The sequence below is a fragment of the Felis catus genome, chromosome A2, assembly GCF_018350175.1.
Source record: "Felis catus isolate Fca126 chromosome A2, F.catus_Fca126_mat1.0, whole genome shotgun sequence".
Taxonomy (NCBI): Eukaryota; Metazoa; Chordata; class Mammalia; order Carnivora; family Felidae; genus Felis; species Felis catus.
The window spans coordinates 56,821,078-56,838,565 of NC_058369.1; the positions used below are offsets into that span (position 1 = coordinate 56,821,078).

At 43.3% G+C, this 17,488-nt stretch overlaps 1 protein-coding gene across 16 annotated transcripts in view; it reads right to left on the reverse strand.

The window, feature by feature from the left end:
* Window positions 1-17,488, reverse strand: part of CFAP92 (cilia and flagella associated protein 92 (putative)) — an 82,496-nt gene that overhangs the window by 16,839 nt on the left and 48,169 nt on the right. For 6 of the 16 annotated variants that reach the window (XM_019825137.3, XM_011280234.4, XM_045052007.1 and 3 more), the window contains 3 exons: window positions 15,165-16,069; window positions 9,647-9,841; window positions 7,418-7,715 (listed from right to left, as the gene is read on the reverse strand). In XM_019825137.3, the coding sequence (XP_019680696.2) occupies window positions 7,418-7,715; window positions 9,647-9,841; window positions 15,165-16,069 (1,398 nt within the window). Of the gene's footprint in view, window positions 1-6,321; window positions 7,115-7,417; window positions 7,716-8,206; window positions 8,367-9,646; window positions 9,842-12,582; window positions 14,571-15,164; window positions 16,070-17,488 lie in introns of those variants that run through there. The other 10 variants (XM_045052009.1, XM_045052010.1, XM_045052008.1 and 7 more) reach the window with 10 other exon arrangements.

Consider the following 17,488-nt stretch of genomic DNA (forward strand, 5'->3'; position numbering starts at 1 on the left):
TACCCAAATAAAGCTAGTGATAATCTGAAGTAGATTGTGCTGAAGATGCATATTATAGATGAATCCTAGAGAAACCACTAGGAAGTCATTTTTTTAAGAAAAAAAATCCATGAAGGAATAAAAGTGGTACAACTTTATATCTGTTCAACACAAAAGGAGGCAGTAAAGGAACAACAGAGAATCAAAATTAATATTAAATATGTAAAAAACAAGACATAAATCGAACCATATCAAAAATTATATTACTCATAAATGGACAAACAGCAAAGATTGTCAGACTGGACTTTAAAAAAAGGATGCAGATATCTGCTGTCTACAGAATACACATATTAGATGTAAAGGCACAGTTTGAAAGTCAAAGGGGTGGAAAAATATATAGTATGCAAACCAGAAAACAGCTGGTGTGAGTACATTAATATAAGACAAAATGGTGTTTTAAAATTTTTTTTTCAACGTTTATTTATTTTTTAGGACAGAGAGAGACAGAGCATGAACGGGGGAGGGGCAGAGAGAGAGGGAGACACAGAATCGGAAACAGGCTCCAGGCTCTGAGCCATCAGCCCAGAGCCTGACGCGGGGCTCGAACTCACAGACCACGAGATCGTGACCTGGCTGAAGTCGGACGCTTAACCGACTGCGCCACCCAGGCGCCCCCAAAATGGTGTTTTAGACAAGACACGTTATTAGAAACAAAAGAGATATTTCATAATGATTAAAGTGTCAGTTCATCAAGAAGATATAATTATAAACACAAACACGCCCAACAACAGAGCCTCAAAAGACAGTAAGAAAAATTAAACAGAATTGACAGGAGAAATAGACAATTCGACCATCAATAGAGACTTCAATACCTCAATCCAATCATTGAACCTGAGAAAGGAAAATCAATGACACAGAAGACCTGAACACTATTGCCAGCTTATCATCCTGCCATTTATACAACATTCCTCCCAATGTCAGAAAAGTATATATTCCTTTCAAGCCTGAGGATGTATCTAGGCCATAAAACAAATTGTAATAAATTTCATTCAATAGAAATCATACAAAGTACATTCCCTAGTCACAATGGAATTAAATTCGAAATTTCTAAAAACCACAATGGAAATTATAAAATATTTTTTGGTGAATGAAATGAAAATACTACATACTAAGTTTATGGGATGCATCTAATGTAGAGTTTAGGGGGAAATTTGTAGCTGGAAACACATGCATAAAAAAAGATCCAAATCGAAAACCTGACTTTACTCCTTAAGAAACTAGAGTCACAGGGGCGCCTGGGTGGCTCAGTCGGCTAACTGTCCAACGTCAGCTCAGGTCATGATCTCACAGTTCATGGGTTGAAGCGCCACATCGGGTTCTATGCTAACAGCTTGGAGCCTGGAGCCTGCTTTGGATCCTCTGTCTCCTTCTCTCTCTGCCCTTCCCCCTCTCGTGCTCTTTCTCTCTTTCAAAAATAAACATTAAAAAATTATAAAAAAAAAAAAAGAAACTAGAGTCACAAAATGAATCCAAATAAGCAGAAGAAAGAAATCATAATACAGTTTAGAGAAGAAAAACATGAAATAGAAAAATAGAGAAAATGAACAAATTCCAAAAATGTTTTTTCAGGGGCGCCTGGGTGGCTCAGTTGGTTAAGCATCTGACTTCGGCTCAGGTCATGATCTCACAGTTCGTGAGTTCAAACCCTGTGTCAGGCTCTGTGCTGATGGCCCAGAACCTGGAGCCTGCTTGGATTCTGTGTCTCCTTCTCTTCTCTCTGCTCCTCCCCTGCTCACGCTCTCTCTCTCAAAAATAAACGTTAAAAAAAAATGCTCTTCCTGTTGTTCCTGTTTTTTCAAAAATGGTTCTTCAAAAAGACCACCAACATTGGCGAATCTTTAGCTAGAATGACCAAGAAAGAAAAACGTACAAATTAGTAAAATCAGGAGTGATAGAGGAGACATTCTACTGACTTTACAGAAATTAAAAGGATTATTAGGAGAGTACTATGAACAAGTATATGAGAGCAAACTGGAGGGCTTACATCTAATGGATAAATTCCTGGAAAGACACAAGTTATCAAACCTGTCTTAAGAAAGAGATATCTGAATAGACTTATAACAAATAAAGAGATCAAATCAGCCTTTTACCCACCAAGGAAAGCTCAGGCTTAGACGGAGTCACTGGTTCATTCTACCAAACAATGAGAGAATGAATACCAACAGTTCACTTGTTTCCAGAATATAGATGGGGAGGAAACACCAACTCATTTTACAGGGCCAGTATTCCATGGGTACCAAGGTGAGACAAAGCTATCACAAGAAAAATACAAAATATTAGCAAACTAAATTCAGAAACACATAGATAAAAAGCCATGCACCATGATCAAGTGGGATGTATTCCAGGAATGAAAGGATGTTTTAACGTCCAAACATCAAGTAACGTCATACACCATATGAATAAAAGACAAGAACCACAATATGTGCAGGGGGAAGAAGGCATTTGACAGAATCCAACATTTATTCATGATGAAAACTCTCAACACACTAAGACTACAAGGAAACTTCCTCAACCTCATAAAGCATACCCCAAACCTGTAGTTAATATCCAACTCCCTGGTCAAAGATTGCTTTCCCCAAGATCAGGAAGAAAACAAGCATGTCTGCTCTTACCACTCCTATTTGACACTGATCTTTATACTACAGGTTGTAGGCAGTACAAACGGAAGCTAAGGGAGGATTATAGAATGAATGCCCCCCCGACACCCCATTCATGCATTGAATCCCTAATCCCCAATGTGGCTGTGTTTGGGTAAGGAAGTAATTACGGTTAGATGAGTAAGAGTGGGGGGACTCTGATCTGACAGGATTAATGTCCTTATGAGAGGAGGAACCAGGGAGCCCACTGTCTTTCTCCCCACGCCAAAGAAGAGCCACAGAGAGGGGCCCCTGGGTGGCTCAGTCAGTTGAGCGTCCGACTTCAGCTCAGGTTGTGATCTCATGGTTCCTGAGTTCAAGCCCTGCGTCAGGCTCTGTGCCGACAGCTCGGAGCCTGGAGCCTGCTTTGGATTCTGTGTCTCCCTCTCTCTCTCTGCCCCTCCCCTGCTCATGCTCTGTCTCTCTCTCTCTCTCTCTCAAAAGTAAATAAACATTAAAGAAAAAAAGAAAAGAGCACACAGTGAGATGCAGCCACCTATAAGCCAAGAGAAGAGGCCTCAGAATGAGATCTACTCTACCAGCATATTGATCCTGACTTCCCACCCCCCAGGACTGTGAGAAAAGCACTTTCTGACATTTAAGCCACCCGACCGTTGTGTTCTGTATGACAATCTGCATAGACTAATGCAGGAAGGAAGGGTATATCCAGCTTGGGAAGGAAGAAGTAAAGAGATCTTTATCCAGGGATGACATGATCCAGTTTCCAAAGATTTCAGGATACGAAATCAATATACAGAAGCCAACTGTATTTCTGTTATTGCAACAATTCAAAAATTAAATAATTCAGCTCACAACAGCAAAGATTTCATCAGGTGTAAGGCCTGTGTGTGACAGCTACAGAGCTTACTGAAGGATATTACAGAAGACCCAAAAGAAGTCTAGACGTTCCATGTTCATGAATTACAAGCCTCAAAACTGTCAATATGGCAATTCTCCCCGAAACTGATCTACATATTCAATATAAGCCTCAGGAAAATCCCCACAAGTTGTTTTTTTTTTTAATAAATTGGCAAGGTGATCCTAAAATTATATAGAAATGCAAAGGACCCAAAATAGTCTAACAATTTTGAAAAAGAAGTTAAAAGACTTTATACAACCCATTTTCAAAACTGCCTGTAAAGCTATAGTAATCAAGATAATGTGGGGCTCGTGTAAGGACAGGCATCTAAGTCAATGGAGTATAACAGCCTAGAAATAAACCTTTGCGTTTCTCATCAATGGATTCTTAGGGACAGTGCGGGGATAGTTCATCTTTTTGAAAAGCGGTGCTAAAACGATTGGATATCCACATGCAAAAAAGATGAATTTAGACCCTTACCTTCCATTATGCATGCACACAAAAAATTGGTGAAGATGCTTTAAAGTCTAAAAGTAAGCCAAAACTCCAAATCCCCTAGAAGGCAGCACAGGAGAAAATCTTTGTGAGCTTGGGTTAAGCAGAGCCCTGAGCTATGTCACCAAAAGCATGATCAATAAGACAAAGACACTGATAAACTGGAATTCATCAAAATTAAAAGCCTTTACATGTCAAGAGTTTTTCCTACCACAATTAAGAAAGAGACAAGCCACATATACAGAGAAAATATTTGCAAATCATAGTTCTGATTAAGCAACTATATCCAAAATAAAGATCTCTTACAATTCAACAAGAAAACAACCTGATTTTAAAACATGTAAAATATATGAATAGTTACCAGAGATATATAAATCATTAATAAGTACATTAAGACATATCCAACGGGTATCTGGGTGGCTCAGTTGGTTAAGCGTCTGACTCTTGATTTCAGCTCAGGTCATGATCGCACGGTTCATGGATTCAATTTGACCTGGCATCAGGTTCCACACTGGCACTGTGGAGCCTGCTTTGCATTCTCTCTCTCTCTTTCTCTCTCTCTCTCTCTCTCTCTGGCCCTCTCCAGCTCATGCCCTCGCTCTCTCTCAAAAATAAATAAATAAATAGATAGATAGATAGATAGATAGATAGATGAAAAAAGACTGACAGTAACAAGTGTTTGCAAGGATATGGAGAAACCAACTCTTGGAGTGTTTTTTGTGGTGTAAAATGGTACAACTTCATTGTCAAACTGCTTGAAAATGTCTTAAAATGTTAAATTTACCACATGACCCAGCAATTCTCTATCTAGGTTTCTACTTGAGAGAAATGAAAATACATTTTCACATAATGATCTGTATGCAAATGTTCAAACTAGCGATATTCATAAGAGTCCCAAACTAGAAACAATACAAATTTCACCAAGTGGGGAATGAATAAGTAAACATGTGATACGCCCATGGGTGCCTGGGTGGCTCACTTGGTTAAGCATCTGACTCTTGATTTGGGGTCAGGTCATGATCTCAAGTGAGTTCAAGCCCCGCATCGGACTTCATGCTGATAGCACAGAGCCTGCTTGGGATTCTGTCTCTCTCTCTCTGCCCCTCCCTGCTCGCTCTCTGTCTCTCTCTCAAAATAATACACATTAAACAAAATTTTTAATGTGATACATCCAATCAATGGAATACTATTCATCAATTTTAAAAAGGAACTATCAATACATTTGGCGACATGGATGAACCTCAGATTATACTCAGTGAAAGAAGCCAGACACAAAAGGCCACGTGTTGTCTGATTCCATTTACATGAAATGTCTAGAAAAGGCAAATCTGTAGAGACAAAAAGCAGATCAGTGGTTACCTGGGGCTGGAGGTGGTAATAGGGATTGGCTTCAAAAAGCAATAGGGAAAAATTTTATGGGGATGGAAATGTTCTAAAACTGGATTGTGTTGTACACAACTCCACAAATTTGCTTAAAAAATACTGATTTATATACACTTACAATGATTAAATTTTATGGTATGTAAATTATATCTTAGAGTAAAAATAGAAAAATTAAGTTATGACTGGGTTTCAATGATTGATTATAGCATGGATAAGCTACTTAAGGCCATTTGAAATTAGCAATAACTGAGATAATAGAAACAATATTTCCAAGTGGTTTCAATAAAACACAGATGATAGGAAGATATTAATTGTACAAACATATTACAAAATTCTGTACAGGCATATTTTTATAAAATCTTCAAGGCCCTGTGTTAAATGGCATTAACAAAACAGTGTTAACCCATAAATGAATGTGATACATTTGTGTACTTGAATGCATGTGTGCGCAAGTGTGTACCTGAGTAAGTGCATTGAGAAGGTAGAATAAGGGGGTCAGGGAAGACTGCTCATACTCTCAGTGGTTCGACTTTTTTCTAGGACTGTATCTAGGTCTTGTTTTGTTCTGAAATTTCTAAGACATTTCAGGCAAATAACAATCGCAACATACAATACATGTAACACTTTACATAATGTGGCCAAGGATGTATACAGAGGAAAATGTGTAGCCTTTCTTATTAAATAAGGAAGAATAAAAATGAATGAAATAGTCAACTCAAGAAGCTAGAAAGGTGCAGCCACTATGGAAAACAGTATGGAGGTGCCTCAGAAAATTAAAAATACGACTACCATATGATCCAGTAATTCCACTACTGGGTATTTACTCAAAGAAAATGAAAACACTAATTTGAAAAGATACATGCACATCTATGTTGACTGCAGCAGTATTTACAATAGCCAAGATGGGGAAACAGCCCAAGTGTCCATCAACTGATTAATGGATAAGGAGATGTGGTATATATGTACAATGGGATATTACTCAGCCATAAAAAAAGAATGAGACCTTGCCATTTGCAATAACACGGATGGGGTTAGAGAATACAATGCTAAGTACAATAAGTCATAGAAAGACGAATACCATATGATTTCACTTATATGTAGAGTCTAAAAATAAAGCAAATGAACAAACAAACAAAAAACAAATAGACTCTTAAAAACAGAAAACAAACTGGTAGTTTCCAGAGGGGATGTTGAGTGGAGGGATGGGTGAAATAGATAAAAGGGATTAAGAGGTACAAGTGACCAATTATAAAATAAATAAGCCAGAGATTCAAATTACAACATGGGGAATATGGTCAATAATACTGTAATAATGTTTTTTGGTGACAGATGGTGACTACACTTACTAACGATATGCCAATTATACTTCAATAATAAAATTTAAAGACACTAGAAAGAAGAGAAAAAGTTTTAAAAGATGATAAAAGATAAAAGCTGACGTTAATTAGAAAATAGACCAGAGAAAAAGCAGATCGATGAATCCAAGAACTGGTTCTTTTGAAAAAACCAAAAACCTCCACACAAATGGGAAAACAACCTCTTTGCTGGTTTTCATAAACAATATCCACTTGCAAAGCTCACAAACTTCTTTCTGAACTTTTGTCTCCCTGGAGATTGGGGGGAGGGAGGTGCTTCACACAGACCGTGGGCGGACAAGTTCAAGTCATACCTTGGATGTCAGTGTTTTAAGCCTTCTTGGTGGCTGTGGAGGGAGGGAGATTTTCCTTAGCACCCAGCGTTCAAGGTGAACTCCGGGGCCAAGGTAAAGGTGAGAACACCTAAGAGCATTCCTTTTCACTTTCAGGAACGATGGGTACCTGACGGCTGGGAGACAGCTTCTGACCTGGTTCAGCCCCCAACCCGGCACCTCTTATGCAACCTGCCCGGGATCCCAGGAGTGCAGGTACAGGAACTGGTCCTCTGCCCTGTATCCCCCATGGTGACTGGACAGCCCAGGTGGGGCAAAGGCCTGGGACCCCTGACCCGGGGAGGAGAGAGTGCCCACCTGGATCAGGCTGCGCTCCTGGCCTCTGTTCTTTAGCACCATGGCGTTCCGCCACCGCAGATACTTCTCCTGGTGGGCTTGGATCTCATAAGCGAGGTCGGATTTCTGACCTCGGAAGTCCTCGAGATTGGGGGTGGGAGGAGTTGGCAAGACCGACGGCTTTCCATCTGTGAGGCCTTCTTGCAAAATGGGCAGCCCCAGCTCTTGGCTCAAGTCTTTGACCATGGCGGAGGATGGCAGCAGGTCTCCTGTGATCACCTCCCTGAGTTTGCTGCTGTGATAGCAGATGCAGTAGATCCTGAAACGCAGAGGGCCCCCCCACCGCAACACAGCCTCGTCTAACCTTTCAAGATGGGCGAAAGCTGCCCCATTTCACAACACCAAAGGGAGCTCAGAGGTTGGCCAGCTGGTCCCAGATCACAGACCTCATACACGCAGAGTTTAGACTCCACTCGGACGAGCCCACAAAACACAATGCCCCCTTTGCGCTCTCCTCCCAGCCCCCAGAAGTTAAGGGCTTTCCACAGTCCACTCTGATTATTTTTCTGCTACCGTGGCCTTATTCCACGCCTGTCACCAACCTGTGCCCCATCAGGGTTTATCCCCAACCAGCTAGCTGGTCAGGGGTGTGGATCTCAGAGCTCCTGCCGCAGGAGAAAGGCAGTACACACACAGCCTCATGTCTCCGCAAAGCTCAGGACTGAGTGGCCACCACCCACGCACCCCCCCCACCATGTCCCCTGCCCTGAGACTCCTCCTCGCTGCCCTCTCCCAGGGGGGCCGGTGCACCTTGGGCACTTGGCTGACGCTGATGTTCTACAACATACACATAGCAGCTGTTACTCGCTGCTCACTGTCTCTGACGCTCCCGAGGTCCACCGCGAGGGGGCATGCCTGAGGATGGCCAGCTCTGCCTCTCACCCGCTGAGCTCTCTGGCCACCATGGGACCTTGCAGATGGGAATAAAGCCACGATGAGGGCAGCTGCCCAGGATGCAGCCAGCACTTCATAAATAGCGGTTTTCTTCCCTTTCCCTAACACCTCCCCACCCCAGCTACTTCCTGTCTCCAGCAGGGCAGGACAGGGCAGGGTCCAGCCTCCTCTGACTGACTGCCAAGGCTCTGGACACCCCCATGTCCCAGCACCTCCCCACCATGAGCCTGAGGCCCACTGCACACACGACCCTTCCTGAGTTGCAGCTTCGGCCTACTGTTTCAGGGCTACCCTGCCTAGCCCCTCAGGCAGACCCGCGCGTGGAGAAGTGGCAAATAATAGGACTGAGTCCTCTTTCTCCGCGTCTGGGCTCTCTCCCTTCCTCTCTCTCTCTTGCCTCTGCCCTCTCCTTCATTAATACGTTCAATCAGCTGGGCGCCACGTCTCGGCCACGGCTGTTGCTGCTTTTAAAGGTGTAAAGAGACAGTCGGTACCCCTGCCCCAGACGGTAGTGAGAGGACTTGTCCACCTGATGAATGCCCGCTCACTGACGTTCAAGGTCAGCCTTTCCTGACCTCCTGAAAGAACCAGCCACGGTCCCTCGCTGCCCCACGAAGCCCGGCACAGGCTGGCCAGGGTCCCAGGAGCCCCACCGCACTATGCTTTCTCCGTCTCTGCTTCCAAACTGGGTGTGCCTCGTTCAGCCCCACTGCTACCGGGCAGTGGCTGTTCCCTACGTGAAGGGAGGTCCTCCTGGAGCACGAGCCGTGCTCAACCCAGCTGGAGGAGCACACAGCTTCCCAGGGTTGAGCACGGATTAAGGCATGCCCTGTTTAAGATCTAGATCTTTGGAGGATGCCTTTCTGACGGTGGCTTTCCGGACAGGCCGCTGGGGAAGAAGCCAACAAAAGCAAACATCCAGTTGGTAGAGACAGCTGCTGCAGGCCTGGTGGATCTGGTTCTGGTCCTCATCACTCACTGGGAAAAGGGGTTTTATCCCCCCCACTCACTGCTCACGCTGTTCTAGGCTATTCCCCAAGAGCAGCAGAGAGCATCATGTGACCCCTGTTCAAGTCAACCGCCCTCCCTTCCCCAGTGCGATTCCAAAACCCCCTCGGGGGGGGGGGGGAGGGGGCATGACAGAAGCTCGGGGTCCCTCGGAACTGTGTTCCACTCCTGGTTCCACTCCTTTGGGCATGAAGAGTATCAACAACTGCCCCTGGAGGGGCCCCCCCACGAGGCCCCGGCGCCCGCCCCGAGGGAGGGGACCTTCATCTCCGTGGCAGCCTGGCACACCTGGTCAGGGCCTGAAAGGTCTTCTCTGGAACGGTGTTGCGGACGTAGAGCACCGAGTGCTTCATGAGCTGCGACAGCGGCTTGAAGAGGTGCACTTGGTACAGGACGGTCTCCAGGTCTGCGTACAGGCGGTGGCGAAACAGTAGCGCGGAGTTGTAGAGCACCTTGCATTTCCCGTGTTCTGCTTTGGTGTTTCTGCAAGGAGCCCGCAGGGCGGGGTTTTACCAGCACCGCTCTGCAGGCCCCCAGAATGCTCCGCGGTTTGCCCTTTGGCAAGAGCCTTTTCCTTTTCTTTTCCCTTTCTTTCTCTTTTTGCTTGTTTAAAAACACACAAGCAGAGGGGCGCCTGGGTGGCTCAGTCGGTTGAGCATCCACCTTTGGCTCAGGTCATGGTCTCACAGCTCGTGAGTTCGAGCCCCGTGTCGGGCTCTGTGCTGACGATCCTACTTCAGATTCTATACCTCCCTCTCTCTTTCTCTGTCCCTTCTCTGCTCATGCTGTCTCTCTGTCTCTCTCTCTCTCTCAAAAATAAACATTAAGAGGTACTAACTTCTAGTTATAAAATAAATAAGTCACAGGGATGTAATGTGCAGCACAGGGAATAGAATCTATAATATTTAATAACTTTGTACGGTTACGGATGGTAATCCAATCTACCATGGTGATCATTTTACAGTGCATACAAACACCAAATCACTGTCCTGTACACCTGGAATATAATATTGTAAGTCAATTATGATTCAATTAAAAAGAAAAGAAGACTTGGGGCGCCTGGGTGGCTCAGTCGGTTAAGCGGCCGACTTCGGCTCAAGTCATGATCTCGCGGTCCGTGGGTTCGAGCCCCGCGTCGGGCTCTGTGCTGACAGCTCAGAGCCTGGAGCCTGTTTCAGATTCTGTGTCTCCCTCTCTCTCTGACCCTCCCCCGTTCATGCTCTGTCTCTGTCTCAAAAATAAATAAACGTTAAAAAAAATTAAAAAAAAAAAAGAAAAAAAGACTTATGTCCACGTAAAAACCTGTACGTCATTGATCACGGCAGCTTCATATGTAAAAGTCAAAAACTGGGAATAACCAAAAGGTCTCTCAATAAATGGATGGTTCAACTGTGGTACATCCATTTCATGAAATACTAATCAGCAACAAAGAGGAATGAGCTATTGACATACACAAAAGCTCGCATGGACCTGTCACAATCTATACTGAGTGGAGAAAACCCAATCTCCTAAGGTCATATAGTGTATGATTCCATTAATATGCAAGATTATACACAGATGAAAAAATTAAGGAGATGGAAAACAGGACGGAGAAAGAGGGTGGAACTTCATTAGCGTAGTGGTCATACAAATTTGTATTTGACCAACTGACACAGACAACACACACATTGTATTGGTGTCAGCGTCCTGGTTTAGATATTGTACTGTACTTAGGTAAGATGTAACCTCTGTGAGGAAAGGGTCTGTGAGATCTCTGTGACATTCTTTAAACTTCCTGTGAATCCATAAGTATCTCAAAATAAAAAGTTGAGGGGCGCCTGGGTGGCTCAGTCGGTTGAGCATCCGACTTTGGCTCAGGTCACGATCTCGCGGTTTGTGAGTTCGAGCCCCACGTCAAGCTCTGTACTGACGGCTCAGAGCCTGGAGCCTGCTTCGGATTCTGTGTCTCCCTCTCTCTCTGCCCCTCCCCTACTCGTGCACTCTCTCTCTCTCAAAAATAACCATTAAAATTTGTTTTAGCAAGTTGAAAATGTACACAGATTTTTAATCCAGCTGGAATTGATATGTGTGAATGGTTTGATGTAGGAAATTATTTTCCTTTTTTCTTCTGGATAAACAATTATCCCAACACCATTTTTTGAAAAAATTTTCTCCTTTCCTCAGTTTTTTTTTTGCCCACTAGAGGTACTTTTCTTTTTATTTATAACGTTTATTTATTTTGAGAAAGAGAGAGAACACGAGCAGAGGAAGGGCAGAGAGAATCCCAAGCAGGCTCTACACTGTCTGCGCAAAGCCCAACACGGGGTTTGAACTCACAAACTGTGAGATCATGGCCTGAGCCGAAACCAAGAGTTGGTCACTTAACCCAACTGAGCCACCCAGGCACCCCCCAGAGGTATTTTTCAATTGAGATTTAATTCACAGTCCATACAATTCATTCGTTTAATGTGTATACTTCAATCGTTTTTACTCATGAACCATGAGATTATGATCTGAGCAAGAGTCAGATGCTTAACCAACTAAGCCACCCAGGTGCCCCCCTCATGGCTATTATAATCTTGTTATAAAGTTATATACTGTTTAGCGTGGATATATAGTCTCATTTACCTTGGGCATTTACCTCGGAGTGGGGCTGCTAGGTCAAATAGTAACTCTTTTGAGGAACTGCCAGACTATTTTCCAAAGTGACTACACCATCTAATTCACCTAATTCTTACCAGCAGTGAATAACAATTCTGATTTCTCCACATCCTTGTCAACACTTGCTATAATCCGACATTTTTATTCTAGCCAGACTAGTGGGTGTAAAGTGATATTGTGTTATGTAAATTCACGCTTTTAATGCATTTAAAATTCATTCCCACTGATTTTTCAATCTGCATATGTCATATGTCAAGTTACCACTTACATGTAGGTCTCTTTTTGGATTTTCTATTACATCCCATACATCTGCTTGTCTATCCCTGAACCAATACATGATCTTAATCACTGTGGTTTTATCATGAGTCCCGATATCTAGTAGAGCAAGTTCTCCCATCTTGTTCTTATTCAAGAATGTATTTTTTGCAGGCTGATGTAAATTCATAAATCAGATTTTCAAGTTCCATACTTTTGAAAAAGTGGCATTTTTAAATTGATATTGCATTGAATCTATATATCCAATTTGGGGATAACTGACACCTCTACATTATTACGTGTTCAAATCCATGAACATGGTATGTCTCTTCGCTTATTTAGGTTTTCTTTAATGTTTCTAAAAGTTCCATAGTATTCGTGATAGAGGTCTTCCACTCCTTTATGTTGAATTTATTCATGCAAATTTCATATTTTTATGATACTTAAAAGTATTAACTTTTTTAAAAATGATTTTTGTATGTAGATAGTATTCAGACATTCAGTAGATTTTTACATTAACTTTTATATCCAGAAACCTCTAAACTATCTCCTCTGAAAACATTTTTATATATTTGGAATTTCTTGTACATATTTAAGTTTACTGACATAGTTTACAATGCTTATTTCAATCTCTGCAACATCTATCAATCATTTTCAGATTTTTTCTTTTCTAATGTAAGTATTTAAGTCTATAAAGTTTCCTCTAAAGAACACTTTAACATTACCCCACAAATTTAGATATTATACTCTTTTCATTAGTGTTCAATTCAACAATGTCTAAATTATATTACAATTTCTCTTTTGACTCATGGGTTACTTGGAAGTATTTGCTAATTTCCAAGCGTGTAAAATTTTTTCTTGGTTAGTAATTTTTTATTTGTAGTTTAATTTAACTGGGGTCCATGAACATACTTTATATCATTTCTCCTACTGGGAAAAAACTGTTCATTGAGATACAAGATCATACCATACCCCCCGACTTAGCCAAACTACAAAATTTGAGGTCATAGTCCCTGAAACTGCCCTGATTTCTGATACCAACTGAAGTTCAGGGGGTTCCTAATACCACCCCCAGGCTCACCGATTATTCAACTTATTGAAAGCTGTTATACTCACACAGCTTATTACAGGAAAAGGATACAGATTAAAATCAGCCAGAGGAAGAGACATAGGGCAGGGTACAGGATGGTTCCAAACACCAAGATTCCATTGCTCTTTCCTCATGGAGTCAGGATGTATCACCCTTATGACACTGATGAGACAATATGCAGAGAGAAGTTCCCCCAAGCCCTAGTGTGTAGAGTCTTATTTGGGCTCCATTACAGGGACATGACCAATTTACTGCTTGATTGCCCACATGGCAATCTCAGTCTCTAGACCAACCAACACTGCAAGACCAAAGCCCCAATCCTAACTCACACTGTTGGTCTATCTGGCATGGTCAACCTGTATCCTATGACTATCAGGTGAGGCTGGTCCCATTCTAAGATCTAGTGCAGTCAGCCCCCATCCTAAACAAAGGCACTTATATACGGTATGACATATGTCACCTCCCAGAAGCCAAGGAAGGGCAAAGGCCAGACCTTTTAGGCAAGGCCAGATTCTTCACCGCACACTGTAAGTCTGCCCTTTTTAGTTGTAACAATTCAATGGTTTTGAGTATATTAACAATGTTGTGCGATCGCAAACATTAATTCTAGAAAATTTTCATCACCCCAAAAAGAAACTGTACCCATTATCGGTCACTCCCCACTTCTCCCTCATCCTTCCCCTGAGACCTTGGGAACCACTAATCTTCTGTCTCTGTGGATTTGACTATTCTAGACATTTCGCATAAACAGAATCATTCAACATGTAGCCTTTTATGCTCAGCTTCTTTTACTTGGTATGTTTTCAAGCTTCATCCATGTTGAAGTACGTGGATCAGTACTTCGTTCCTTTTCCATGGCTGAACATTATTCATGTGTATGGATATATCACATCTTGTTCATTGGTTGCAGCACATTTGGCTTGTTTCCACTTTGTGACTATTATAAATAATGATGCTGTGAACATTCCTGTACAAGTTTTTGCGTGGACTTATGTTTTCAGTTCTCTTGGGCAGGTAACTAGACATATTGCCAGCTTCTCCACAGTGCCTCTTGGCCCACTAGCACATCAAGACAGGTCCCCGCAGGGCCGCTCTTCCCTCCTGGGTGGATGCACTCAACCTCAGGACTACCTGCTATTGTCATCATCTGGGTCCTGGGGCATTTGAACTCCAAAGACAGAGAGAGGGTGTTCCCAGACTAAAACAGGGAGGTCCTTTTAACCCGAACTAGGATACATGCAAATAATGAAAGGAAAAGAGAATTGTCAGGAAACCAAAACTAAAGAATGGAAGGACCATAAGGGGCCACCTGCTCTAGCCCCGAATCAGACACTTGAATTGCCTCTCCAATATCCCCACTGAGCAGTCATCAGGTGCTCCTGGAGGCCATCAGGGAAGGGAAACCCTCTGCACCTGAGGCAGCTTTCCCAGCCCCAAAATAATCAGAAAGGCCTTCCTTGGAGTGAGTTGAAATCTATTTCCCTGTAGTGTCCATCTTACGGCCATATAGAACATTCTTCTCCCTGTTAGCCAAGTAGGCCCCTCAGAAGTGTGAAGGCAGACCCATTTTCCTCAACCACCCTCTCTTCTAGATGCCCCTAAAGTCTTCTCTTCATCCAAAGGCAAGCAACTGCTTCTGTGATCAAGGCCAAGTACAGAGCCCTGTAAAGTGCTTTACAATAAACCCCAAGAGGAGCTGAATCAGCATATCCTTCTCACAGATGAACATACTGAACCTGATCCTGGCTTCAAAAGATTTCCCCACTCACTCAGCATCCAGACATGATGACTTTTACATGAAACACAAAACCACGCACTCACCGGCTTTGATGGCTGTCCCACAGCCGCTTTAAACCTTGGTCAGCCAAACCTTCCAGAATGAGAAGATGGATCTTCCCATCCAGCAGGTGGAAGCCAGTGAGCACATCCAGGTCCTGCCTTTCCTGGATCCTCATGTGCATCTTAAAGGCAGACAGAATCTGCTGGATGTTCCCAGCAGAGTAGGCGTCCAGATCAAGGGCCTTGGCATTGATCATGGAGATGTCCTGCAGCAGGCTGGAGAGGAGGGAGATCTTTCTGGAGTCAAACACGAAAATGATGCGGCCAAACAGGGTGCCTGTAAGTTCAGGGTCAGGGGCTTCGGCGCTGGCCCGCAGTGGCACTGCAATGTCCACCCGCAGCTTGAGCTGGGAGTTGGCTTCAAGGTAGTTGCCCATGGGCACTGAGCTGTGCTGAAAGCCATCTGTGGGGACCCGAAACCCCACAACCTTCCTGCTCCTGCCATCCCGGCCATGGTGTGTGGGCTTGGGCTCACACCTGTGGATGGGGACAACCAAGTTCAAGTACTTGTGGCCAAGGAGAAGGTCGGCAAAACTGACCTTGGCAACCCCATAAGGGTCCCATATCTTGTTTTGGGATTCAAAGGGGTTGTTCTCGGTCTCTTCCGGAGAGATGAGGGCCTGGAGGTTGAGGTGTGAATCCAAGGGGTCATCCCCAAATAGGGTGGGCTTCCGGGAATACTCTTCTAACTTGCGGTCCCTGTCGTGAACCTCCACAACCATGGGAGGCCCCTCCAGATATTCCCTCAAGTCACTGGGCTGCATTGGCCCAAGAAAGATGACATTGATGTCCTGGAAGTAGATGTGTACTCCATGGGGCTTCCCCTCCGTCTTGTGAACTGGAGTCTTAAAGAACTTGTACTTGCAGTACACGGGGGTGCACAGCCTCTAGGAGAGAGTGAGGTGACGACAGATCACCAGGATGCAGTGGCAGTCACCCTGCCTCCTCTTTAAAGGAAGAATCCCACACGGGCTCAAATCCTAATGTCGCATTTGTCACCTGCAGCCCCTGTGGCCTGGATTTCCTCATCCACAAATACTGATGAAAAGCCTGCTCTGCCAGGTAATCCCTGGGATTAGGTGACATATGTGAAAGCACCAAGATGGTGGCTGACACAAGACAAGGGCTTAATAAGTATTAAGTCACTATTTCCTCCTCCCAAACTCAGTGTCATGAAGACAGTCCACGTGCATTTTGCACACCTGTATTTTTACTTCCAAGCCCAGGGCTAGGTACAGAAAAGGCAGAGGTAAGTGGTTTTTAGCAAAGGTAATCCATATTTCCCAGACATCCATCTGGAAGGCTGGCATGGGCTCACCTTCAGCATATCACTAGGTATTCAAGGAGAAAGATACAAGGTGAGGAAAGGCTCAGAGGTTTGGGGCTTAAGAGGGCATGGAGAATGAGATGGAAAGGAGAGACAGAAAACAGGGAATCTTGCAACTTTTAACCTTGGGGCTAAGATTTTATTATCAAAAGTTATCCCTTGGGGCGCCTGGATGGCGCAGTCGGTTAAGCGTCCGACTTCAGCCAGGTCACGATCTCGCGGTCCGTGAGTTCGAGCCCCGCATCGGGCTCTGGGCTGATGGCTCGGAGCCTGGAGCCTGTTTCCGATTCTGTGTCTCCCTCTCTCTGCCCCTCCCCTGTTCACGCTGTGTCTCTCTCTGTCCCAAAAATAAATAAAAAACGTTGAAAAAAAAATAAAATAAAATGTTCTTTAAAAAAAAAAAAAAGTTATCCCTTATGCAAGCTTATGATCTGAATTCATACTCCAAGTGTACTACTTATTTTACACAGAAACTGAAAATTTACTTTTAAATAATCCTGGGCTGGTATGCTCCCAGGTACCTGGGAGAAGCAATCAAGAAACCTAGAGAAATCCACATTCAACCTTGGCCTCAAAGAATCCCCACAGATAAAGTCCAATTAAATGTGAGCTCATAGTAAAAAGTCACAAAATAACTAAGGTAAAAGGTACTACTAGCAAAATTGTTTGCACAAAGGCATAAGATATTAGAACGATCAGATACATACAAACTAAATATATTTGGTTATGTGTATAAAAAGGAATATCAAGGTCAAATCTATTGTATTTCAGTTTACTGGTGATGAATAAAGATATCACCTAGAATACCATAAAAACATAAAATGCCTAGAAAGAAATGCAATAAAAGATGTGTGAGACCTGTACACACTGAAAACTACAAACTATTGCAGAGAGAAATTAAAGAAAATCTAAATAGAGAAATACACAGTTTTCATGGTCAGAAAAATGCAATTAATTCTAGATGAATCATAGACCTAAA